The 27,592-nt window shown below is 40.7% G+C and overlaps 2 protein-coding genes and 1 long non-coding RNA gene across 3 annotated transcripts; 2 read left to right on the top strand and 1 right to left on the bottom strand.

Moving 5' to 3' along the window:
* Positions 1-68: 68 nt before the first annotated feature.
* LOC125712779 (uncharacterized) lies at positions 69-3,008 on the top strand. The gene is made up of 3 exons (XR_007383395.1): positions 69-225; positions 1,172-1,321; positions 2,002-3,008. It is a non-coding gene; the product is annotated as an uncharacterized LOC125712779 (long non-coding RNA).
* A 3,368-nt stretch (positions 3,009-6,376) lies between these two features.
* On the top strand, positions 6,377-24,392 carry LOC125712754 (protein mono-ADP-ribosyltransferase PARP14-like). The gene is made up of 17 exons (XM_048983165.1): positions 6,377-7,551; positions 7,835-7,947; positions 8,040-8,064; positions 8,852-9,064; positions 9,437-9,673; positions 9,756-12,049; positions 12,893-13,129; positions 14,402-14,623; positions 15,440-15,554; positions 16,260-16,409; positions 16,670-16,732; positions 17,389-17,565; positions 20,120-20,326; positions 20,586-21,200; positions 21,379-21,518; positions 22,166-22,340; positions 23,272-24,392. The coding sequence occupies exons 1-17, from the start codon at positions 7,374-7,376 to the stop codon at positions 23,556-23,558; spliced, it is 5,448 nt and encodes a 1,815-aa protein (XP_048839122.1). The 5' UTR covers positions 6,377-7,373; the 3' UTR covers positions 23,559-24,392.
* LOC125712761 (histamine H2 receptor-like) lies at positions 23,988-27,073 on the bottom strand. Its single transcript, XM_048983180.1, has 2 exons — positions 26,944-27,073; positions 23,988-25,770 (listed from the first exon to the last, which is right to left on the bottom strand). The coding sequence occupies exon 2, from the start codon at positions 25,589-25,591 to the stop codon at positions 24,599-24,601; it is 993 nt and encodes a 330-aa protein (XP_048839137.1). The 5' UTR covers positions 25,592-25,770; positions 26,944-27,073; the 3' UTR covers positions 23,988-24,598.
* Between the last annotated feature and the right edge of the window lie 519 nt (positions 27,074-27,592).

Raw genomic sequence — 27,592 nt, 5'->3', positions numbered from 1 at the left:
ACAATGTGTGTTGATCAGCCATAACACTAAAACCACCTACCAAATATTTTGTAGGTCCCCTTTGTGAAGCCACAACAGCTCTGAGCCACTGAGGCAGGCACTTCACCGGACCTCTGAAGGGGACCTCGGTCGGCACCACCATCCTGGACCCACCCAGATGCAGCTCAGCCCCAATCGGTATTCACAGCAAATAATACAGAACGATAAAGCAATTATGTCTGACAGGTATGTGTGTGTGTGTGGTTCGGTCAGTCGGAAGAAATGTACTGTAGATTTTTCTTTCTCTTTGTTCATTTGGTGAAAGTAATGCCACGGGTCATTTAATAACTGAAAAAAAATACATAGTTGAATCTGTAGTGCGATTATGTCACCAAGTGAATTATTATTGGACTGGCCTACTTAATTTTCTATGGACCTACCCACGCAATGATTTCTGGCTCCGCTATTGCCTGAAGGTGTCCTGTGGTATCTGGCACTAAGACATTAGCAGCAGATCATTTAAGTCCTGTAAACTGGGAGGTGGGGCCTCCATGGATCGGACTTGATTGTCCAGCACATCCTTCAGACGCTCAATAGAATTGAGATCTGGGGAATTTGGAGGCCAAGTCAACACCTTGAACTCTATCTAATGTTCTTCAGGCCATTGCTGAGCATTTATCGGAGTGTGGTAGAGCGTATTATCCTATTGAAAGAGGCCACTGCCATTGGGGGAAATACTGTTGCCATGAAGGGGTGTACTTGGCCTTCAGCAGTGTTTAGGTTGGTGGAACGTGTCAAAGTAACGTCCACATGAATGCCAAGACCCAAGGTTTCCCAGCAGAACGTTGCTCAGAGCATCGCACTGCCTCCGCCAACCTTCCTTCTTCCCGTAATGCATCCTGGTCCCATATCTTCCCCAAGTAAACGAGTCATATGCACCTGACCGTCCACATGATGTAATAGAGCACATGTCTCATCACACCAGGCCACCTTCTTCCTTTGCTCCATGGTCCAGTTCTGATGCTCATGTGCCCTTATATGCATTTTCGGCGGTGGACAGGGGTCAGCATGGGAGCTCTAACTGGTCTGACTGGTCTTACTGGCCCCATACGCAGTGCGATGCAATGTACTGTGTGTTCTGACATCTTTCTATCATAGCCAGCATTAACGTTTTCAGAAATTTGCCCTACAGTAAATCTCCTGTGGGATCAGACCAGACAGGCTAACCTTCACTCCCCATGCACATCAATGAGCTTTGGGCACCCAAGACCTCATCGCCAATTCACTTCCTTGGACCACCTCTGGTATCACTGACCACAGCATACTGGTAACACCCCACAAGGTTGGCCCTTTTGAAAATGCTCTGATCTAGCTACCTATCCATCACAGTTTGGTCTCTTTGATATATAGAAAAAAATAGGATACACTAAAACATATATTTTATATGTGTGTTATATGTGTGTGGGTCAAGTATATATTACATTGTGGGGACCATGTCTGCCATTGGGGGAAATACTGTTGCCATGAAGGGGTGTACTTGGCCTTCAGCAGTGTTTAGGTTGGTGGAACGTGTCAAAGTAACGTCCACATGAATGCCAAGACCCAAGGTTTCCCAGCAGAACGTTGCTCAGAGCATCGCACTGCCTCCGCCAACCGTGGGGACCATGTCTCCACAATGTGATAAAAACCTGTTATTTTGACCAAATAATGGACCCCGCAAGGACAAACTCAATTTTATAAGACTTTGTCTCAAATCTAAAGCTAAAAAGACCAAAAGACTTGTATTTTGTTTGGTTACTTATGGTTATTCTTAGGGATGGGTGGGGGTTAAGGTCGTCATAGTTGGGTTCTATTTGCCCATAGAAATGAACGGAGAATCTTCATAAAGATATAGATACCAAGTCTGTATGTATGCGTGTCTGCCTGTGTGTGATAACACATTTGTGTATACTTCTTATTAAAACATGAAATAGGTGGGTGGGGGTATTCATTCATTCATTCATTTCATTTTTCTCCAAATAGCTCAGCAGAAACCAGCATGTACATGTAGCACTGCAAAGAGGTTCTCCTGAGTGGCCGCTGATTCCATTCTGCACAGATGAGGTCATTGGAAGAACCTTTAATTAACATAATAATACAAGGGATTGGGGACTCTTCTTTTTGTCACAGTGGATAGTCGGGCCAGTCTAAGCTCAGTGTAGGAAGGTTACAAATGAAAAATGCTGTCTTCTCCATTTTTTATTTTTTTTTGCAGAATACAGGCAGCAGAATTATATATGAGGGCAAAAGGAGTTCTTGATCTCATCATAGAGGTGGGAGACATCTGTGGACCTCCTCCTAAGCTTTGATGATCCACTGTCACAGATTTTTTTATGGCAATTCACTCCTAGAAGAAAACGTACCGGGTCTCTTTCTGTTATTGTTGAAAGGCAACAGAAAAAGCAAGACAACAAATTTCCATTTTCGCCTGCTGTCTGTGTTTTTACAAAACAGTCCCGCGCGCTCCGGCTCTCTGTCTGTCTTATTATGAAACAGACCCACATTCTCCTATTTTCTGACATTGTTATAAAACAAAGCCACGTTCTCTTTCCTCTCTCTGTACTATCATGAGACAAACCCATGTTCTTCTAGTGTATTAGGCATCGATTAAAATGGATTACAAAGTTTAGTGCTTTTAATATTTCTTTAATGTTTCCCAGTTTCAAGGAGTTATTTTTTGCATCCAAAAACACTTCATTTGCATCTTTCCTCAAAATTTGTGATGCAACTTGTACAGTTATATTTGCATGAATTGGCAAAACTGCAAGTTTTATGATTTTTTAAAACTAATACCAGTGAAGAAAGACACATGACTAATTACTTTATTTGTATAGTTAATTTTCTATCACATAACCAATCCCATTTCAGTTCTCATTTTTATTTCTTTTTTGAATTCAAGAACCAAGGCTTGGTTTACTGAACTGGACGCCTTTACTGGTGATTGTTGAGTGCAGCGCCATCTACTGGTTATTGGAAATTTGTACACCAGTTATTCTGGTAGTTTCTTATGCTGTACGGTAATAAAAAATTTAACGTAATACAGCCATGTTGGGATTCTTTGGTAGTGTTGGAAAGTTACTTTTGAAATGTAATATGTTACAGATTACGAGTTGTTAAAATGTAATAGGCAATGTATTTTGATTAGTTCATCGAAATAATGAAAATTATATCGTACTGCTTTTGATTACTTTTTTTTAACAAATGTTTGAAACTGGATAGCAGTAAACGTGAAAATTCCAAACGCATTCCTGAATATTAATGAATGATATATTCTACATATAAACTTCACCGAAAACAATGTCGTGGCTGGACCGGAACATTGCGCGGCAAAGACGCTCGTAGGCGAAATACAGCTTACAAGTTTTGCTTTTATTAAAGTCATAAAAACTCAGGGCTCTCAAGTGTAACGCATTGAGCGTGACAGTTACTTTTTTCAGTCTTTTGTCTTTTTTCCGCGTGAGAAATAATTGTAATTTGTAGGCTAGAACGCCGCAGAGCCCAATATTTCTCAGACCGGGGCACAGTAGCGCCTCACTATGAAACAAGCGCGTCTCCGTAGGAGTCCTAGAGCCTGTCACTTACCAGCCAATCGAAAAAAAGAAAGGCCCTACACAATAGCCAATCAGAAAATAGCAGTATTGTATCTGGGTAAAATACAACACAACGACCAATGAAAAGGCATGGAATTCTTCTCTCTCTCTCTCTCTCTCTCTCTCTCTCTCTCTCTCTCTCTCTCTCTCTCTCTCTCTCTTACACACACACATTATCAGAGAGAGAAATTGAATAAATACTTTGTATTTGGTTGAAATGTCAGTGCCATGTATCAAATATTTTCTTCCACAAGTCTTGGCAATTAATAACAACAACACTAATAATAAAATTATTAATGAAACACCCCCATTCCTGCGGCCCATCCGACCCGCGCCCCCTTTGATCCTCTGACAATGGACAGCACGGGGACGGGGACGGGGACGGGGGGGGGGGGGGATTAGTGGAATGTCACTCTTGTCTGTCTTCAATATTTGAGAGCCCTGAAAACTGCTCGAACACAAACGAAACTAAGTCCTACGGAAGCCTTTAGGTGTTTATCTCATAATTATCTCGTAGTAATTAGTGCAAGTATATATCGCTGCAGTGTCCAGTAGGAGGGGTTTATGGTTAGGATCGGGGTTATAGAAAAACAACAGAATAGCTACCCGGAGGGTGTTTTCATTATAGCCGACGATTATAACCATGTCAATCTTAAGACTGTGTTACCCAGCTTTGACCAGCATGTTAAGTGTGCAACACGAGGGGACAACATACTGGACTGCATGTATTCTACTGACAAAGAGGGGTACCAAGCCTTCCCCCGTGTACATCTGGGCCAGTCTGATCATCTGTCACTATTCCTGATTCCAGTGACTCGCCCCATCATTAAAAAACAGAAACCACTTATCAGAACTGTAAAGAAGTGGCCTGTAGATGCATCACTGCAGCTACAAGACTGCTTTGAATGAACAAACTGGACCCTGTTTTTTAATCAGGATGTGAACGAATATGCATTTGCTGTCCTCTGCTATATCAGGACTTGTGTTGAAAACATCACCACCACTTCACGTATAAAGATCCCTCCTAACAGGAAACCATGGATGACTGCAGAGGTGCAGGCCCTGCTAAGAGAGTGTAACACAGCCTTCAAATTCGGGGACAGAGCACCATACAGCACAGCCGGGCACAACTTGAAAAGGGTCATCAGACTGGCAAAAGCTCCTTACAAGGAAAAAATAGAGGGTCACTTTACCAACGAAGATCCAACACGAGTGTGGCAAGGCATGCAACGGCTGACCAACTACAAGAGTCGTGAACAACTCACAAACATCAATGCCTCCTTGGCAGAGGACCTGAATCATTTCTATGCCCACTTTGAAACAACCGTGTAGGATAATGGAGCTGCGCTCCCTGACAACACTGAGCACATACTCCTAATAACACCGGAGGAAGTGAGACGCACCCTGAAGTCAGTGAACACCAGGAAGGCAGAGGGACCTGATGCAATTTAGGAAAGAGTGCTGAGGGAATGCGCCCACCAGTTTGCAGATGTCTTTGCTAACATTTTTAACATGTCTCTACTAAAGCGACTGTCCCAATCTACTGTAAAACAGTAACCATCATTCCAGTGCCCAAGCAAAGCAACATCAGCATTCTTAACGACTACAGACCGGTGGCACTCACCCCCATCATTGCCAAGTGCTTTGAGAGGCTGGTGATGAGGCATCTCAAATCCGCCTTCCCCCCCAATCTGGACCAGCACCAGTATGTCTGCAGGGGAAACAGGTCCACAGAGGATGCCATTACCACGGCTCTTCATACAGCATTGACACACTTAGACGAGAAGGGGACATACGCGAGGCTGCTCTTCATTGATTACAGCTCAGCATTTAATACCATCATCCCCAAACAGCTGGTCACCAAACTCCTTGATCTGGGCGTCAACAACAAATTGTGCATGTGGATTAAGAACTTCCTGACAGACCGCCCACAGACAGTGAGACTAGGCCTCGAGCCTGTCCCTCAGCACTGGAGCACCACAAGGATGTGTGTTGAGCCCATTGCTCTATTCCGTCTACACAAATGATTGCACTTCCAACCACCGTACATGTTTTTTACTGTGTATATGACAATAAACTTATTCACTTGACTTATTTGTTGTTATTTGCAATTTGTGTTAATTTATTGAGTGAGTGTGTATGTGAGTATTGTTTTAGAGGCTGCATAAGCAAATTTCCTTGTACGGACCTACTGTAAAATGACAAATAAAGTCTATTCTATTCTATTCAATTTGAGACAATTCTGAACATGTACATACATGTATCTAACAGTTGTATTACCTTGTAAATCATTTTTAGGGTTTACAAACTACCCCAACGGTTTTAATGTAGCGGATTTAATGTTTATAATGGAATAATATAGATTTGCCATAAGATTTCTTGCTGGAGCGTGAGAGTCTGAAGTGTTTCCCGCCAGATGTGTGAGAGGTGGCAACCCTAAAAACGTACGTTTTTAATTGTTTCACTTTGTTACTGTATAAAAAATAATTTTATACAGTTGTTAAATGTCGCAAACATTGGCAAACTTCAAGTCACCAATAAACTACGTCTATTTATCTAACATTTTATAAAATACTGCGCTTGAAAACTTTTAAGCTTTACGGTTTCAGGACAGAGTAGCCGCTCTTAGGAACATTACGGCTTTTCGTTTGAGGTTCGTTAGATTCGCTGCTTTTATTAGTAACACTAACGGCACATTAGCGCAAACAAAAGGGCTGCATAAGCAGAAGTACGTTTTGCTTGGGGGGTTAAAGGTCTTTCACGTTCATTGGTGTGGGAAACGGGCGATTCTAGTGTTAACTGGGTGGTTATGCTTTTTACCACGCACCTTACATGAAGGCTGCAGCACATATACATGCTGATTTAGCAAGTATGTTTTACTTTTTAATCTACTCTTATATATTTTTAACCAGGTTATTTTGTTTAATGCGTATAATTACATAAAATGTGTTTATGTTGAATTTGTTAATTTGCTATCGCGACGCTCCGTCAGACTGTGTAATAGAAAAATCACACAACGCAGATAAACCGGTTACGTACACTACGTAAGGAACGTCGAGTATTCTGATTACAGCTGAAGCTTTCAAGAAAATAAAATGTTTTATTTTTTATAAATAGGCTGTTGTATAATCAGGCTGTAGACTCCTCGCCGTGTTACCGGTACAGTGCAAATCCATGTCGTGGCGCACAGTCACACCGCTGATGACTGACACCGGTGTACCGCCCACCCCTATATGCTCCACAACACTGGCCTTTCGACATCTATTAGAAATACATTTTTGCCATTCATACAACGCTCTTCGTCTGGATTTGAAGAATATATGTTTAAATGCATATTGTAATGCCTCGCTTGAGCGCAGCTCTTGGAATTGTTACCATGATCGCAAAACTGTGCTCTGTGGAAAACAAATGGCATGTAAGGTCCGTTGGGAGTCTCCCAGTATCATACAGCCCGTTTGTGCAGGGCAGTTGTGGAAGATCAGTACAGGGGTATATTGTAGGCCCATGCAGTAGGGGCAGTGTGGCAATCCTAGAAACCTATTTAAGAGACTGGTTATGGCTGGATCACAGATACTACTGTGTTTGTGTCTGTTTATTTATCACGTTTAGCTAAATCTGGGTAATACCAAAGACATAAGCCCATTGGCCACACCTCTGCTCATCACGAGCCTTTATCAATAACATGAGCTAATTACAAAACAACCCAGAATCGAAAGTGAAACGTAGAGTGAAGTTCAGGAACACACTGCAAGTCATTATTTCACGATGGAGGATTTTCTGTATCCAGTTGAAGTTGAAGGCGAGTGGGGTTGCCAAAATCAAAAAGTGAAGACCAAGCTTCAGATATACTTTCAAAGTAAGAAAAAGTCTAACGGTGGCGACTGTGTGGTTGGATTCAACGAGGTTACCGGAAAATTTATCGTCAGTTTCAAAACTGAGGAGGGTAAGTAAACCGATCAGCTGAGCTTTCATTTTGTATAAATCGTAGAATGATACAAAATGATGTACATTGTATTTGAAACGTATGTCTAGATATGTCATACGGGGTGTACTGTTAACACTAAAACTTACAGACAGTAGCAAATAATCGATCTGCGCATAGATCATTCTCTACACTCATTGTAAACTGATCATTTAAATGACGAATTCGTATTTTATGTGTAGTCGTATATATTTGAATGGCTATTATTCTTCGTTACGTCAAGTAGTGCCGTCTGTTTCTTTAGTTAGGAGGAAAGTGCTAGAGAAAGGAGACCATGAAACTACGATAGAAAACAAGGAAGTGAAACTGCGCGTTAATGCTTTGGCGAGCTCTACGCAAGCAGAGCCACCTCAGACGGTAACATAATCTGTAATTATTATGTGGAAGAATGTAATAATACAAATGCAGCAAGTTGTATATGTTGCCATCTTTTTTTTCTTTCTTTCTAGGAAGGAGAGACCAGTAAGTCATCAGGTTAGTAATGGGCTGTGTGAGTGCTGTAGGGAGTTCATGCATACAAAAAGAAAGAAAGAAAGAAAATCGATAAATTCAGTACAGTTGGTGTTTGGACCCCTAATAAAATGATACAGAATAACAAAGGTTTGAATACATCAGTTTAAAACCATAATTAAACTTCTTTTCACACTTGTTCATTAGCAATACTATACATCAATCCTATTGAGCCAGTAAGAGTCAGAATTATTGTAGTTTAATTGCCATTAGATGCAGAGAGGGCAAGCAGATAAGGAGTTCATGTCATGTTCTGGGCGTCTTTGCTGATGCAGGGATTGGTGATCTCACTCAGAATGGCCTTTTATTTTTAATGCATGCCATTCTAGCAGGATCATGACTGACTGGTAGTCCCTCATTCTTACGCAAGGCAATGACAAAACACACCTCAAAATTGTTGGCTATCGGGCAAAGTGAAGAGCAAGCCCAACTAATGACACAGCCTGTCATATCTCCAGACATCAGTCCCATAAAATTTTTAGAAAATAAACAGGTCAGAGCAAATCAAATAGGAACACCTAGGGATTTCTGGGAACTGGAAAATACTTGTCACTTGTCATTCCCTGCTGAAGCCTTTGGTTTATGAAAGGGCTATAAAGGCAAATGATTTTAAGGAATTCAACATTCAGAGGCAATTTTCAGCATTATACTGAAACCTACTTTAGAGCAATTTTGTTCAGACATTTGAGTCGCATGTTTATTCATCCATCTTCAAACAGAAATATAATTTTTAATATTCCAAACATTCAAGGTTCGGGCTCTCAGGCTGATGGGGACCTTCCAAAAGGAGCCGAGGGGTCTCCCCAGCGGCCTGTTGTTGTTCTGGAAAACGTGCAAGAGAACTTCTCTGAAGAAATGCTGGTCCTCATGGTGGAGAACATCAGTGATCTGACAGAGGATGATTTCAGTCTGGAAATGATATCTGAGAGACGGACAGCAGTCGTATCTTTCAAGAACGCCAGTGGTATGACGCTGTATTCTTTTTGCATGTAATGTTAATCTCTAAGCTCTTCATTTGTTATTTCTACTTTAAAGTGAAACTATGGGGGTTTTCCTGAAATGTGATATTTTTATTGTGATCTGCACACCAGAAAAGTGTTTCACGTAGATTCCTTTTACAGTACATATGACCAGCTACAAATGCAGTTCACTATATAAAAATGCGATTATTTTTATGCAACTCTCATATTATTGGTTATTTCATTGATATTTAGAATTTAACAAATAGGTTTTCCAGATTCCTGGAAAATCCTGGCAGATCAGTAGAAGAAATACACTAATGGTGGCATAGCAATTTTACATTTTAACTGCTAGTCAGTATTGTGTTTTTCTCTAGATGCTACACAGTTCCTGTCGAAGTGTGTAAAGAACAACAGATTCCAGCAGTCTGGATTCAAGGCCAGGCTTCTGGAGCGTACCAGGAGTGTGAGAGTAGAGAATCTGCCCCCTCAGGTTATGAAGGATATGCTAGAACTTTACTTTGAGAGGAAGAAGGAAGGAGGAGGAGAAATAGAGGCTATCAAAATGATTCCTGAAGAAGAAGCAGCCATAGTCACCTTTCTGGACCCTGAAGGTAACGTCACCCTTAGTGATACTACTAACATCCATATTTCACATCAGATAATTTTTTCATTAAGTACTATTTTTTCTTTTAGTCACGGAAACCATACGAGGAAGGAAGCATCACATTTATGAAGTCCCGATAAATGTTTACCCCTTCTATGAGTCTATCGGAACAGCCCTATATGGCAAAGACAGACCAAGATGGAAGTTGCCTGATCCTTTTACTGAAAGTATTCATCCTGCTGTGTGGAAGTTTCTGCAAAAGAAAAGTGAAATTAGAACCATCAACAAAGAAATGAGTAAATACTTCTGTGAAGTGCAGCTGGATTCTTCTGATGTCAAGCTCACTCCTTTGCCTACTTTGCTGAAACAGAAGTGTTTGTCAGTGAAGCACATAGACAGCTGGAAAAAGAATGCGACAGACGCATTCCAGAACATAATGACCAAGTACAAGACCGTTGAATGTGTTGTGAATAACCCTGTATGGACGGTGGCTGAAAAAGAAATTTCCTCGGTAGCAAAACAAGACATCATCCTACTGCATGATCAGACCAAAGGGGTTCTGACAGTTGCAGGCTTAGTGCAAGATGTTGATCGGCTGAAGCGAGTGGTTGAGGGAATCGTGCACAAAGTGACCAATCAAATAGAGAGAGCGGATCAAAGTGTCTCTGAAGAGCTGCAGGTGCCGCCAGGGATGTTCTACATACTGCAGCAAGATGGCCTCCAGCAGGAAGCCCGTCGTTACCCAGAGATGACTTATGCATACAAATCTGATGTCAAGAAGCTGATTCTGTCTGGTTTACCTCTTGAAGTGCTTCACTTGAAAAGTTGGATTTTTGAACATCAGCTGAAAATGAAACAGAAGCAGGTGGAGATTGAATCTGATATTTTGGGTTTTCTCAGTGCTGTCAACAGTGAAGAGATGTCGTCTCACCTCTTTACCTCTTGCCGCATCGCTGCTGTATATGGGGTTGAAGGTTCCAACGTGGTGCTGACTGGAAATTCTGACAAGGCTCTGGCTGACGCTCAGCGACGGCTGAGGGATGTTCTGACATTTCAGCATATTGCCGTTAAGGACCGAGTTGTCTTGAGCAGACCTGAGTGGCAGATATTACACAAAAAGTTAAAGGACACTTACAGCTCATCTAAGAAGAACACAGTGACCATAAAGCTTACTGCCCAAGATAGAATCACAGTATCTGGATTTTGTGAAGATGTGAAAGAAGTCTGTGAAAGCCTGTCTGATTTTATCAACACATATACACGTGTGCAAGAGGTTATCCAAGTACAATCTGCTGCAGTCATTAAATTCATTCAAGAGAAGAAAATACATACTTGGAAGAACTTTCTAACCTCTAAAGATGCTGAGGTCTTTTTTGAGTCAAAGAGGCCCCGTATACAACTGAATGGAACACAGTACTCTGTCCAGGAAGTGAAGAGCTTCTTTCAAAAAATAGTAAACTCTCTTCATGTAGATTTTCTGAAGATCGTCAAACCTGGAGCAAAGAAATATTTCCTGGAGAAACAAGACGTGTTCAATACCATGATTCTGAAGGATACTAACTGCATGGTAATGTTGCAGGAGGACGTGATATCGGAGGAAATGGTGGAGGAAGTAGGCAGCCTATCAACTTACTGTAAGGTACAGATGCCTAATGGATTGATTATCACAGTTGCCAAAGCTGACTTATGCAAGTATCAAGCTGATGTGGTTGTCAATGCCTCAAATGAAGGTCTGCAGCATATTGGGGGTCTGGCGTTGGCCCTCCTTCGGGCTGCTGGTCCACAGTTACAGGATGTGTGTAATCGCTACAGAAGCAAGAATGGAGATCTTAAGCCCGGCGATGCTATCGTCACAGAAGCGGGCAACCTTCCATGTCAGTATGTTATCCATGCAGTTGGGCCCAGGTTCTCTGACTGGGACAAAAGCACAGCCGTGCGGCTTCTCAGGCGCGTTGTGAGGCAGGCTCTGAATTTGGTCATGGAGAAAGGGTGCCGCTCTGTGGCCATCCCAGCTATCAGCTCTGGTATTTTTGGATTCCCACTGGATCTCTGCGCAGAGACCATTGCAGCAGTGGTCCATGAGCACTGTGTGGATCACGTCCCAGGGAATAGCTCTCTGAGTGAGATTCACCTAGTGAACCATGATGAAAAGACCACGCAAGCCATGACTGAGGCTGTGAAGGCGGTTTTTGGGCAGCAAGTACAGCTGATGTTACGACCGAGCAAGCCAGTTTTCTTGGAAGACGCTAGCAGGACAAGGCCTGCGTTGGGAACCAACGACCAGTCACTCAGAAAGGCTACGAGGGGTGAAGTGCTGGAGAGGATGCACACTGGAGAAGGTCTTAGAATCAGACTCAGAACAGGAAACATCGAAGATGCAGCAGTGAGTACCAGGAAAAGTGTTTTATTCGAAAATGAATAAATGAATCAAGATGTATCATAGCCTCATTGTCTATGACTAGCCTCAGCTTTATAGCCCATATGTGAAGTTGCGTAGTGCAAACTTACATTGCCTCTTGGCAGTCTGTTAGCGACATATGGTACACACTGTACACCATACATTCAGTGCCTGGGTTAAAAATGTCTGACTTGTACTTATGAACGGACCGCTGTAAAGCCTGGTATATAAAAAATTTGGATTAAATACAATGGTTCATAATAACAAAGACACACTACTTTGTGATGCACATGAAAACTGTGTGGCTTCAACAGCTCATCTGCTCAAGGCAGAGTACAGTACTATATGTGTTTTTATAATTTCTGTATAATTATTATATAATGTATAATGATCTGTGATGGACTGGCCCCCCGTCCTGGGTTGTTCCCTGCCTTGTGCCCATTGCATCCGGGATGGGCTCCGGACACCTCCCCGTGACCCAGGAGGATAAGCGGGTTAGAAAATGGATGGATGTGTAATCAGTTTCTTTTGCCTTACCTACGAATTTAACTTAAAGACAGACAGAGGGAAGGGGTCTTTTTTGGAACTTTGGCACTGCCTGTACTAAATTCTTTCTGCACAGTAATACAGTATCAGTTTGGAATTTTTTGTCATTAATTTTTCATTGGTACATTGAAGATGGTGAGTGAAAAGTTTATTACATGCCAAAGCAACTTTCATGACACTGAAGGTTTGATAACTGGGCTGCTTCATACTGAAATCATGTAACAATGTTCCTTGTTAAAATGTGGACGTGCTAACGTATGTCTCTCTTATGTTAATCCTTAGACCACTGTGATTGTTAACACCATCTCTGATGACCTGAACCTTAACAAAGGGGCTGTGTCTCAGGCCATTTTATCAGCTGCCGGGCACAAGATACAGTCTGCTGTGTATGACAAGACCAGGAAATCTACAATAGAGTACGGAAGTATTGTGGTCACTGATGGCTACGGCCTGAAGTGTGAACAAGTATTCCATACGGTTTGTCCTTTCTGGAACAATGCATCCGGCAAATCAGAGCAGGTAATTATATTTCCATTTGTGTTTTCTTTCATAAAATGTCGTTCTCAATTAATTTATTTACCTGTTGAAGCAGGTGCATGTCTGAAGTAATCGTACATAAGAAATAAATAGCAAATCCAAAATCATATTTATAAATCCAAAACTTGATCTGTAGGCAAAGATGTTGCGAGTACACGTCACGATGAGATTCACACATTCAGTTCACATTGTACGTGTCACACTTTAGGTTTGCAGATTCTCATTTAACGAGAGCAGTTGTGACGGTTTGTTGCAAACTATTGTGCAATTGGTGCATAAGCGTAGGCAGATCGCACTTACTACTCACCTTCTTACAGGTTTTACATTTTCATTACTTCATTACACTCTTTTTATTCCTGCACATGTTGGCCTATTGTACACATCCAGTTCTCTGGAGCTCTCCATTTGTCGTGCACTCAGTAGAACTTGACAACAGAGAGCTTTTTTTGTCAGAACCCTTTAGCCATTGGCAATATCACTTTCCCCACATAACTATTGATTTGTAAACATAGTACTGCAGTTGTAAATGCTTGAACTGTGACTCATAATCACAACCTCAACATCATGAACATCGTACATTAGGATTCGTAAATGTAAAATGAGGAGTGTAATCATGTAACTTAGGTGACGCATACCTATGGCTGACGTCGTATTTTTGCGTCTATATTTGAGTCTGTCAAACCTGAATGTCCCCTTTTAACATGTATTTGCATTGCAGTACTGCTTTCTGGTTTGGAAAACTGACAGCGAATGAAAATGCAGTCTTCTGTTAATGTGAAGTGTTTACATGCACGTGATGTTTTCACTATACTGCTAACTTGTAATCGATCAGGAAAATTTTAATCGATGCTTTTGAACAATCATTTAATTGAGTAATCGTGACAGCTTTAGTTCTGTTTGGGTTTACATTGGACTACTGCAGCCCCAAAACATGTGGTTAATTGAAATAATGACACTAGATTGTCCATTTGATAGAGTGCGTGTCCTGTAATGAACTGGCTCATGTCTTCCGTTTCCTGGAGTATAAACACCATCATCGCTGCAAACCTGTACTGGATAAGTGGTTATGGAAGAAGGATTGGTGCCATAAAACTTATTCATTGTTATTGGATTCACATTGATTATTGAGTTAAGCTTGTTTTAAGAATAAAAATTCAATTTTATGGCATTTAGAAGCAATTAAAAGCTGATGTTTTATGGATTATCTGAGCAATCTTTACAATGTATGTCACCAGTTTTTGCTTTGTTCTATAGATATTGATTAACATCATCCAGAGATGCCTGACAGCAGCTGAAAAGCACAAGATGGAGTCGATTTCTATCCCAGCTCTTGGTACAGGTAACCTGGGCTTCCCCAAGGACCTGGTGGCCAAACTGTTGCTGTCTGAGGTTCAGGCATATAGTCGAAAACATGCCCCGAAGCACCTGTCAGAGGTCGACATCATTCTGCACCCTGGAGACTCTGAAACTATTGCTGTAAGCCAGAATTTCTATCATTTTTTTCATACTTCTTGAGGATTTATTTCCCCGTAAAAGTATAGTACAGTCAGCCCTCCTTATCTACAGATCCCACAAGCACTGTATTGCAAGTGTAATTTGGGTTGACTCATTATAATTTTCAGTCAGATGAGGGGAGGCAGCTGAAAAGTAACTTGGCTTCATTTTTTCTGCTTTATCATGTTGATAACGAAGGCTGCTGGTTGAAATTCGGTATTATGATCAAGAGTCTTTAAAGTAAAGAAAGTGAAGACAGAAAAAATGATTTTATTTTGCATTATCAAGTCATTTATTTTCCTGCTGTATTTTCCCTTGTCATTTGCATTGTATTAGGTAATAAGTAATCTAGAGATGATTTAAAATACACAGGAAGATGAGGTCATATGCAAATACTACGTCATTTTATATAAGGGGCTTGAGCATCTGTGGATCTTGGTATCTTGGTAAAAATAACAAAAGAACTGTTTTGTCTTTTGTCAGCAAAAAAAAAATGTGCTGTGGAAATCTTGTAAAAAATTATAATATTTTTAATGCTGGTCAAATTCTGGTTATGTTCCCACTTCCTTAATTGTTTAATTATGCAGTCATAGCTCAGTCTGTGGTTGTTGGATTCTGACATATTTAATTGTACAGGAGCCTGACGATGCCCTCAGCCAATGAAGAATGATATGCTGCTAGGACACAAATAAAGAAAAGCTTTGCATTCAAAGCTCTTTGTAAACCAATTACTATTTTGAGGTAACTTAAATGGTATCATTGTATTTTTGAGTCCATCTGTCCATTTTCCCATCCCAGTGTTTCAGAAGACAGTTTGGAGACCATAAGCAGACCCATAAGGGGCAGTATGGACAGCATGATGAACTTCCACAGGCTACTAGCCCCTCTGGTCCTTTGCAACAGAGCTCCTCTGGTAGGCAGTCATCACAGATCACCACTCGCTGGGGGGGGGTTTACCTTTTTGGAGGGGGCAGCTTCTGTCATCGCGATGTGTGCATGTACAAAACTCACATCTTTCAGTGTGTGCAACGTCAACAATAGCAAATTGATAGAAAATGAAAACTCATATGGTTCTCATTTTCCATGCCAAGAGAAGTCTGACATAAGTTTACTCTGAGTTAAGGATTTTTCAGTACACAAAGTCTGTTCAATCAATTGAATCAGTCATTTTTTTATTTATAAAGCACTATTAAACGACACCAGAGTGTACTGCACAGTTCTTGATTGTGCATGAAAGCTATACAAATTTCCATTATGTTCTTTTCTACTGTACAGTTGACATTTATATATGTGCTCACCTGGAAACGCGTATAAGGGGTGCAATCTGCTGCAGTTCTATAATTTATTATGGGGGGGGGGGCACTAGGCTGTTCATGGGGGTCCAAGGCCCTTTAACACCTGGCCTGAGTCTTCTTTAAGCTCTATATAGTCACGCCATGACGGAAGGTACAGAGGAAACTGAGGAAAGCTGAATGGATTGAATCTTGGTCATTTGAAGTGTTTCATTAAATCGTAATTTGAAGGAATGTTTGAACAGTTTCACTAACCCAGTAGTTACTCATTACATTTTTATAGCTGCAGAGTCACATCCACCTTCCTGGTTTCTTTTTCCATCTAGGATTCTTTAGCCAGATCTCTACACCATCCCTGGGTGTGTATATGATGCGTGTAGGAACCCTGATGTTGGAGGTGTCCTCTGGAGACATCACCAAGCAGAACACAGATGCCATTGTCAACTCCTCTAATGACTCGTTCACTCTCAAAACAGGTGATTGTTACATGATACATGTTCATTTTGGGAAAACCTCTTCTGGTTTCCTGTAAAATGCAACTCAGTTGCATTGCCAGTATTTTTAGTGAAACCTCTCAGACGTCTAGATCATGAATATATTGCATTGGTTGGTCCAGGACCATATCAGTTAATCATAGACACATTAAGCTTCCACCTATATATCAGCTATAAATGCCGTTGCTTTGCATCTTTATTACCAAGCTAGTCCACATTCTGTGTCTCCATGTTTACTGCAGGTGTTTCCAGAGCAATTCTGATGGCAGCTGGCTTTGCTGTGGAGGATGAATGTAAAAGGTTGGGTAAGTCTTACAGTCAGTGTTTCTCACAACTATTTCTGTCACTTAGATCCCCCACAGTGCATAAAAGAAACCTCACAGTAGGGAGCCTAAGGACGAAATTAGCATGTGATGTCAAATATTAAACTGCTGCTTCTTTTAAATGTTTGAAATTAAGTTGGTCTTGTCCAGAATCACACCAATAGGCTCTTTTTTTGCCTGGATCTTTGCATTGTTGCTGAAACAAGATTTGTAATTGTAAAATGGCAAAAAAAAAATCAGTGTAAAAAATCTACCGTAATGTAGACGGTTATTCCTCAGATTGGAATGTCTTGTGAGAGCAGTAGAACGCAGCCATTTTGGGAAGTAAAGTTAGGTCTGTGTTTTGTGTTGATTCACTCGCCCTTCCCTTTCTCCTATCCTGTAAATCTGACCAGATACCTGTGGTGGCAGCAGAATTGGTCTGCTGAATATCTTTTCTTTTTTTGCCGAAAAGGATATTTTATCCTTCCATTTTCAAACCAATATTGTGTTGATCCAGTCATTTCAAGGTCCTGTGATTGTGATATGGGAGACTCTGTCCCCCCTCCCAAGTTAAACACTGGGTCATGTTTAGCACAGTGCTTCCTTCTCTGCACATAAGTTGTTGTATTTTGTTTTTAATAAATTCCCTCTTTCAGGTTCCCAGCCACACAAGGGTTATTTACTAACCCAGCCAGGTCAGCTGTCCTGTAAAAACATAATTCACATTGTCGGGCAGACTGACCCCAATAAAATCAAGGAGATGGTCTACAAGGTGCTTCAGGTGTGTGAGGAGAATCGGTTTGTTTCCGTCTCTCTTCCAGCCATTGGCACAGGTAAGTAAGCAAAGTTGCTGCGGAATGACCAGTTCTGCATTGTCTTATGATTTTCCATTTCTATATTTGAAATATAGATATATTTGAAATATTCTATATACATGATTCTCACACTTGAAAATGTGTATTCCGTCATGTTTTCATAGCTAGTACAACAGGGTGTCAGTTGTCAGTAGGGATGTAACGATACACTCAACTCCATGATTCGATACGATTCACGATTCTGAGCTCACAATAAGATTTTCTCACGATTTTTAACAGATTGAGCTGCAGACAAATTTATTCAAAAATATTCCTTTATTTATCTTTCTAAACTGTGCAAAACATTTACATTTACATTACATTTACAGGATTTGGCAGACGCCCTTAGCCAGAGCGACTTGCATAAGTGCTTTGAGACTCTGCAATGAATTTCCGATGCTAGCTCAATAAGGACCCAAGCTATGAATACTATCTCTGAGAACTCCATTGAGTAGTGCAGATTTTTTAAATTTTTTTTTTTAATAATGCACACACCAGAAAAAGAGTCGAGTAAGAATATAGAAGTTCTACGTCAGGTATTTCTGAAAAAGAAAAGTTTTGAGTCGTCGCTTGAAGACAGTCAAGGATTCAGCTGTTCGGACATCTAGGGGGAGTTCATTCCACCAATTAGGTGCCAGGACAGAGAAGAGCCGAGATGCGTGTCTTCCTTGTGCCTTGAGGGGAGGTGGGACCAGTTGAGCAGTGCTGGAGGATCGGAGAGATCGTGGTGCAGAGCGGGGTGTGATGAGGATAAACATGTCCTCTTCTTAACAGAATTAACATATATTATCTAACACTTTACATTAACTGCACCTTCAAAATGCTTTTATATTGCATTCATAAAACGCTCAGTACACCTTCCTAACATATTTATTAAGTATTCAGAAATCATTCATAAACATCATGTATACCTTAACATTCTAACATCCCTTAACAGCTATAATATGCATTAATAACAAATATTACATAATAATAACAAACATTATAATTGTATAATCGTAATGTTTGTTATTAATGTATAGTAAAGCTGTTAAGGGATGTTAGGATGTTAAAGTATACTGTACTTGCATGCTGCTTATGAATGTTCTATGAATGCATTATGAAGGTGCATTTTATATAAAGTGTTACCAAATAAACTAAGGCTTGCATGTGCAGCTTTTTAGCGTGGTTTGCCCTTTTAATAATTTTTGCTCTGGCAGCTCCCTGTGCTGTTTTCTGTTAAGTAAAGTACAATGAAGTACTCCTTAAATTGGCGATTCATGTTCTACATCAGCCGATTTAAATCGTCATACATTTACATTGATTTTTAACCAATTCGCGATTCATTGTTATATGCCTAGTGTCAGACGGCGTAGATTAGGCTCCATGTAGCTTTTGTGTGGGTTGCATTTCCCGGCAAACATGAGACATCTGCCAGATGTGTAGATTGTCTATATGGGGTCAGTCAGTCCAGGACCACATCTGTATGTCTGCACGATGGACAACTCAGGCTCAGTATTCGGTCGCCTGACTACAGTCCGTCTTTTTTTGGGCATCTGTCTGAGTGAGAGTCAGGTGCAGGACTTAATACTGGACGTTTACAAGATGTTATAAAACGGCGTCATAAAAACTCTCAAAATATGTATTTTGGACACATCTTTGGGTCATCTCTACCAAGAGTGCAGCCTCCAGGAGGACATTCTGGGGAGAATAATCCCAGTCCTTTACTAACACAAAAGATGACCTCTAATCTGTATGTGCTTCCCCTGTCATTATAAACAACGTACACATTTGCTTTTCTTATAGCTAAAATTCCTAGCTAATAATTGCTACAGCTGTTTATAGGTGATGATTCTGTGCACGTTTGTTGGGATTGGCCAGCTTGATAGTAACACCTAACCGGAACGCTGGAGGTTTGCTGGAGGGGTTGGTTAATTTCCAAAAATAAACTGTGTCGTAAGGGGCAGTTGGCCTGTAATAACTAAATAAAGGAAGAGATAATCACTGCCACAGATAGCAATTTATACCCCCACTACATAAAGTACTGGCTTATGAAGCAAAGATAAAATTACTGCATTTATTCTAAATGATTCGTCTGGCCATAACAAGACTGTTTCACATGCCAACCCTGCCATTTATACACCAAATAACAAAAACATATAACTAAATAACTATCAAAACCAGACTACAACGTAACAAAACATGCAGTTCTATTAAATAAAGACACAAGAAACCTGCAAATATTAGTCATAAATCCAAGCACACCTGCTTAAGCGCATGATTGTGTTTGATTAATAACCATGAATAATTGGATGCCGAGGATCCGCCTCCTAACCCATCCGACTCCCAACCCATCCGCTGACTTCACTCGGAAAACTGATAAAAATCAGATAAAAGTCCCCCCCCCCCCCCAAAAAAAAAACAGAAACAAAAATAATACATCCATCCACCCTGGCCCCCAAAGAAAGTGATATACTTGGCAATGAGCAGGTGTGAGAGAAGAGTGAACAGCTCAGTCGGTAAAGAAGTGATATCCATTTTGTACACCTCCCAGGTGCTGGAGGGGTAAGCCCATCTCTGGTGGCAGATGCCATGATAAATGCCGTGGTAGACTTTGAGAAGAAGAAGAAGGGAACGTCTCTGAAGTGTGTGAAGATCGTAGTTTTCCAGGCAGGAATGATGGCTGACTTTCACAGGAGCCTGAAGACGAAAGAAGGCACAGATCAGCCAGAGGAGAAGAGTATATTCTCAAGAATAAAAGGTATCGGAGGATCACAGACATATTTAGTGTCTTTTCGCTAAGATTCACTAAAGTATACTTTTAAATGCAAATTTTTTTTCCACATTCCTTGTGTGCCTTTATCAACTGACAAAAAATGAATTTTTAACGCAGAATGATTCGTTTAATAAACACACTCCTGTTATTTGAAAATGTTGTAAAAGTCTCGTTGTTTATGCATTTCCATTTATACTGTACTTATTATTTCTCTATTCATAACTTTCCATTTCTTATCAAACAGATACATTTACTAGTGTGTTTGGAGGTACCAGTGTTCGACCTGATGTCGAAGAAGATTTCACCATAGTAGGAGAAGAGTTCGTTCCAGCCATATTTCATTTTTGCGGGGAGAGTCACGAGGAGGTGTCCAAAGCCAAGAACTATGTCCAGGACCTCATCATGAAAGAACAAATGGAACATACCATCAAGGACAGTTGTATCAGCTTATTCACTCAGGAGGACTGTGGGAAGCTTCTGGACCTGCAGAAGAAGTTGACAGTGAGCATTCATCTAGAGAAGCGAGGCGCTGACTCCATCATCCAATTAGAGGGCCTCTCCAGGGATGTTTTGACAGCCAATGATAGTATTAAGGAAATGATGCGCAAGGTGGAGAGTTTGGACAGACGCAAGCGTGAAGCGGCCCTTGTGGGTGCCATGGTGGAGTGGCAGCATGATGCTTCCGGAACATTCGTTCCTTTTGACCCCTTCACCAATCTTGCCCTTGAACAGGCCTTTGATAGCCATTCTGCTAAAGTTAAAATAAACATCAATAATTTGGAATATATGGCTGATTTAACTTCTAAGGAAGCTGTCAGTGGAAGACAAATTGTCAAGCTCAAAAGAAAAGAACGTAAAGGTAATTTACGTTAGTATAGATTTTGTGTAGTTTAATTGTGGTCAGAGTAATTTTATTGCTCCAGACAAATCCAAGCCCAGCTGATCATTGACTAAGGACCCTGTGCAGAACTTCTATAAAGACAAGAGATACAAAAAAAATGCTGTTTAAGTTTTACATTTCTTTTTTACTTCATCAGCTACAGAAGGTCTTCCAGGTGATTGGGATGACATGACAGGTTCTGAACTGCTTGAAGTGGTCCTGGGAACCAGCTCTACAGAATACCAACGAGTAGAGGCCGAATTCAGGAAGACCGGTCTAAACAACCAGATAATTAAGGTACTACCAGGTCACCCTGAGCCTCGGATAGTCATTGTTGGTTCTTGGGTATCTCACTAGATATTCCAGTTCCAGTCATGATGATTTTAGTTACACATTCATGTTTATTAAATTTGTACTTAGGCTTATCAAGAGTCAGTCAATAACACATAATGATCATTGACATAATTAATTCAGTAAATATTATATTTAGGGTGCTTATGGTTTATTACAGTACATGTACTTTGTTAAAGTTGGGTCTGAAGTTACAGTAAGACAGTGCTGGTAAGATGTAACCTGCATGAGTGTTTGTGTTTCATGGCACACATGGTTTTGAGTCTCTTCATAATGAAGGGGTTACATTTTTTGAACTGGGTTTTGAGTAGGGATGGTAAACGTTAAATTATTGACGTCGTTGTCATCATCGATTCTTCTTATTTGTCCAGTTTTTTATTGATTCCCTTATCAATTCCCAATCAGCAGCTTGGTTTCCAGGTCTGTGAGCCAGAGATGGATATTATAGATGTCGAATGGGATGATTTTGCTGGACTAGGTCTTCACAAGCCAGTTATCTCCTGAGAAGATGGTCTTCTGAGCCTAGGGAGGTGGTTTGTATAGAAGCGGTCGCCAATCACTCATTAGCATGAAATTGTTTTCTATGTTTGCAGATTGTAAGGATCCAGAATAACACACTCTGGAAAAATTACCAGATCAAGAAGGATGGTATGGACATAAAGAACAAACACAGCAATAATGAGAGACTGCTTTTCCATGGGACATGTGCAACTACCATCTCTCTCATCAATAGCCAGGGTTTCAATCGCAGTTATGCTGGCAAAAATGGTAAGTGAATCTTCTTTTGTTCTTATTTTTAAATGTCTAGCTACAGCATGTGATGGAAAAGACTAAAATGAATATTGTGATAAAGTGCCTTGGGTCTTGGCAGAGGTTCTAATAGTGCCAGTAATTGTGTTTCAGGGATATATCACTATTTTTCATACAATTGTGTGGATTCTTATTTTTTTATTATTTGGAAAGTCCTTCTGCTCCAGAATCTCTGATGACTGTTCATTTCAGGTTGAGATCCGTTGACTGGAATGATTACGACTAATGTTGTGTTCATGCTTCAAATTCTGTAGCAACGTGTGTTCCATGGTTGGAACAGTGGTCATCCTAGTTTGAATTTTTCCCTGATTCTCGTGTTTCAGTAAAATTGTATTACTCTAAACAAAACGAAATTCTGTGAATTATAAATAACGTCTGTAATAACTAGGGCTGCCACGATTAGTCGACATAGTTGATGACATCAGTATTCTAAATCGATACATTGTTTTTTTTATTATTAAACAGTGTGTGTTTGTTGCACTGGGCTTGTTGGGACCAGTGTTATGCCGCATTCCATTTACCTTGGAGGTCGGAATTGGAAATGACATCCCACACAGGTTGAACATGTTCCAATACAAGACGGAAAGCTATTTAACAATACCATGAACCCGTTAAAAGAAAAATCAAGATTTCTTGCTTAGCTGGACAACTTGTCGGATTTAAGATACCTCTGCTTAAATCTTCGTTCACTTAGATTTAGCCCAGACTACCTTAAATCCGACAAATAATTACATAATGCAGCATTTATTGCATAATGAGTTGTTAAAAACAACCCTTGTTACCGATAACATGGTCTGCGTGTTTACTTTGTCGATTGACAGTTACAAATGCCTGATACTTGTTAGATCAGTGATTCATTGTAATGATTAGTATGTTTTTTTTTCTGCAGCTGCAATGATAGGCAATGGGACTTACTTTGCAGTGGATCCCAAGTACTCAACCAGTAACACGTACTCCAAGCCTGATGCCCAGGGGCACAAGAACATGTACCTGGCCAGAGTGCTGGTGGGGGACTTCACTGGGGGGGCGGCGGGTCTGGTTGTCCCCCCAGTCAAAGCCACAGGAAGTGGTTCTGATTTATATGACAGCGTTGTGGACAATGTCAGCAGCCCACAAATGTTTGTCATATTTCATGATGTGCAGGCTTACCCTGAATACCTGATTACCTTCTGTTAAATAAAGTCCTTTCTCATTTATGCATAATCATATTTCAAATGGGCTTGTTAGGGTTTTACATTACTTTTACATTGATCAAATTCTCAAACTGCCCTGGTTTCCTTTCAGCGGCTCCACTTTACAGTTAATATCAGAGTTCGGTCATTTATGTTGATTGACCAAGCAATGATGCTTTTGTGTTGTTGATTTCTTGTGTAAAAAATTGCACACCAATCCCAGTTCCCAAGTTATAATTTTAATTAAGCTGTGGGCTGAGGTGACACTACGGAAAGAAAAATACTTCAAGACAGCACACAAATACTGAATGAATTTTGACAATCCAGTCTCATATTCTCATTATTTCGAAGTTAGAGGTTTTAGAAAGATTTTCTTAAAATCGCTGTTCATTAAAACAATTGTCAATTCAAATTAAACTTCAAATAAAAACATTACAGTTTGCAAAAAGTTGACTTCTACAGCTAGGCATGTATCACGGGATGCCAGGCATGTATCAGGGGACTGTACCTGTGTTGCTATTTCATTTATTTGGCTAATAATTGGAAATAACAGAATAAAAACGTCAGGAGGCCTGTGAATATTGATCACCAGTAGGCTGTGATGGCAGGACCCTGTCCAAACACAAGACACATGGAAATAATGATGTGATCAATATTCATAGTCAGTTTACAAGTATAATTTCATAATTATGTAAAAATTTGCCTGATGATCCTTTTTAGTTGTGGATTACCATTGTAAGTGCAGGTAGACCATATCAACATAGAACAGCATACAATAACAGATATTGTATTGAAATTACATTGTGTGTGTCTCTTTAAATAAACTGTAAATGAAGTACTTTTGTAATGATTGTCCTTATTTCCTTATGCCTATTTTTTCTCTATTTTTTGTGTTGTTCACTTAAGATTGTGTACAATCATATATTTTTTTGTGTCCTCATGGAAGGAACAACCCACTGGCCTGACAGTAGAATCCAGTTCGGCAGCTAAAGGCTCCGAGTATGTGTGCTTCTGATAACGTTTGAATCACCCTCCTGAAAACTGTCACTCCTCCTCTTCAGTGGTCACAATGTCACAAGGTATCGAACATCCAGAAGGCTCATTTAAGGACCTTTGTTGCCAGGAGATCAGGCTGGATATCCTAGGGGTCTTGAGTGCTCTCGGGCAATGCAGCAGGCGGCCATATGCACGACGGAAGTCGCGGTTCAGAGCAGCATACAGCAGCGGGTTAAGGGCAGAGTTAGTGTAGCCTAACCAGAGCACGATGGAGTAGGGTTCCTTTGGAGGCTCCCTCTCCTCACACAGTCCCATGAGAAGGAAGAAGGTGAAGTATGGGAACCAGCAGAAAACAAAGGCCCCCAGAATGGCTGCCAGCGTCACTGTGGCCTTGTGGTCCCGCAAGGCGGAGGCGACGCCAACCCGTCTGGCCTGAGCTCGTGCGATTCGGAAGATACGATGGTACATCAGACACATGGCCAACAGGGGCAGGTAGAAGGTGGCCATTGAGTCCAACAGCACATAACTGCGATTCCACTCAAAGCGACACATCCGATCACTGGCCACCTGAGCCTGGTCCAGGTTCTGGTTCTGTACACTGAAGTCTAGAGTGTTCCATCCCAAGTGTATAGGAAGGAATGACACAGTAAGGGACACGGTCCAAATTAGCGCCAATGCTGCAGCAAAGCGGCCAGGCGTGACCCTGGTGTGGTACTTTAATGGGGCAGTGATCGCCAGGTAGCGGTCCACGCTAATGGCGAGCAGGTTGAGGATGGAGGCGGTGCAGAGCATGATGTCCAAGCTAATGTAGACATTGCAGAGGGCGCTCCCCAACGGCCAGTCCTGGTGCAGCTCCAAGGTCGCAGAGAACGGCAGTACCAACAGGCCCAATAGCAAGTCTGTTGCCGCTAGTGACACAACAAAACCATTGGCAATGCAGCGCAGTTTGGGGCTGATGGCCACAGCCAAGCACACCAATGCGTTTCCACACACCGTCAACACAATTAGAGACACCAGCACCAAGAGGAGAACCCACCACATGACCAAGAGCTGTGGGATAACTGGTAGTCTCTAGGTACTGTCCAATGAGAAGTGAGCTCCTGACAGCCATCCAATCACCAACATCTTTATAACTGTATAATCAGCATCAAGCTCCAAGGAACCAATGGGGTAGTTCCAATGATCATTGAAGCAGGAATGAGCAGGAGTGGAGAAAAAAACTTTTTGGATAACGGAAGAATATTTTATTGCTTCATTGTAAGCAATTTTTATTGTTTTATTGTTAATATTCATTTGCATATTTAATGCTAAATAGTTTTTTCCTGAGATATATGCTTTTTACTCCAATAAATAGCTCTACCTTTAGGTCCTACTAATTTTAAGTTTGTTGGTGGATCTTGCGCTGCAGTGGCACTGTGTCTAGCTCCAGAGTAGAAGCTTCTGTGTTCAAATTACAGTGGGATCATGTTTTAAGGCATTTCACAGTACAGATGTGCAGTGTGTGTTTCTGCATGTAACATGAAAAACTTGAAGAATTTTCCTCGTCTGACTAATTGTTCTGCATAGTATTGTATATAATTATATAAACGACATAATAGCTATTTTAAATATTTACACATCCGTCTTCTACAACTGCTAACTCGGTACAGCATCACATCGAGCCTACAGCCAATTCCAGGAAGCACAAGGCAGAGGAACAAGAATGCAAATGGACTGACTGCTGTGGGATGTTGGTTTTAATTTAAGGAAACACAGCAACAAAACATCATTTATCGGACAAATAAAAATCTTAGACCAGCACTGACCATCTAGCACTTTACAGGTAACCAAGTGCATAGTATTACGACATGTTTGGTATGTCGCTAAGATCCACCGTATCTTATAGTGGACGTAAAATACGAGACATAGAAAAGGTCCTTTTCTGTAGACACGTGGCCAGTGATAACTAGGATTAATAGAATTAGTTAAACAACTGCAGTCAGCTGTACAACAGCTGAAACCACTCAGTGTTCTAGTAAATGAGATTACTATCTGCTTACCACTTAAACTGCGTAAATGTAATTACTAACTATTCATTACACACATATAAGTTTGCTCACATATTTAATCAAGTTGTTAAATAGTAATGTTGCAGTTACCTGTCCTGTAAGTAACAGATGATGTTGCTAATGTGGTTTCCAACATAATACTACTAATAATAATAATTATAGTAATAATAGTTGCAATGTCTTCCATAAGATTCTTTGTCTCAGGTACCCCTAGTGTCAAGTATTGAAATCTTCAGACTGTTTCCCAGCCATCCACTGGACCTGGAATTCTCACCTACGTCAGAATTACATATGTTTCAGATTGATATTAAACATTTGGCCATCAGCAACAGAAAAACATCTTACCTGTAGCATTAGTGGTTTATATGCAGTGACGATCAGTTCTGCCATCTTTGGGGCTGAGTGATGAAGTAGGACCCAGCTCCTCTGAAGAATCTACACCCTCTGTTTCAACACTCACAGCACTGCACACCCTTTCAGGCTTATACATTTACTACTGGTCAAACAGGATGATTAAGACCAGCAGATTTGTTTCATGAAAACAAAAAGCTTGGTAGGGTAAACTGCTGCACCACGTCACTCGTAAGCTCAGGTCTCTGTCAGCGTGTTCGTTGACGGACCTTCAGCTCGAGTTGAAAATCGTGTAAATCGAGTTCAGTTCTCTGCGTCATTTAAAAATATGATTCAGAAGATTCAAATGATTATGGCTACAGTAACATTTTTAATAGTAAAACTATTTTATTAACGTGAGTCAGTTTTTAATACTTTTTCTGGACTAGGTGGAATACTTGTCTGGTATACAGTATCTTTTCTGCAGAATTATGAGAAATGTCAAAGGCCCTCTTTAGTCAGACTTACAGGTCCCTTCATAATGCAAGTTTCCTGCTTAGTCTATCGTTTTGGCCATTTACAGGAAAGTCAACTCAATTCAAGGATAGAACCACTTAACACTTTGCCACTGATGGGAACAGAAAACACTAAAAGAGTTCAGAGT

The sequence above is a fragment of the Brienomyrus brachyistius genome, chromosome 18, assembly GCF_023856365.1.
Source record: "Brienomyrus brachyistius isolate T26 chromosome 18, BBRACH_0.4, whole genome shotgun sequence".
Taxonomy (NCBI): Eukaryota; Metazoa; Chordata; class Actinopteri; order Osteoglossiformes; family Mormyridae; genus Brienomyrus; species Brienomyrus brachyistius.
This window is presented reverse-complemented; position numbering and strand designations above follow the sequence as displayed.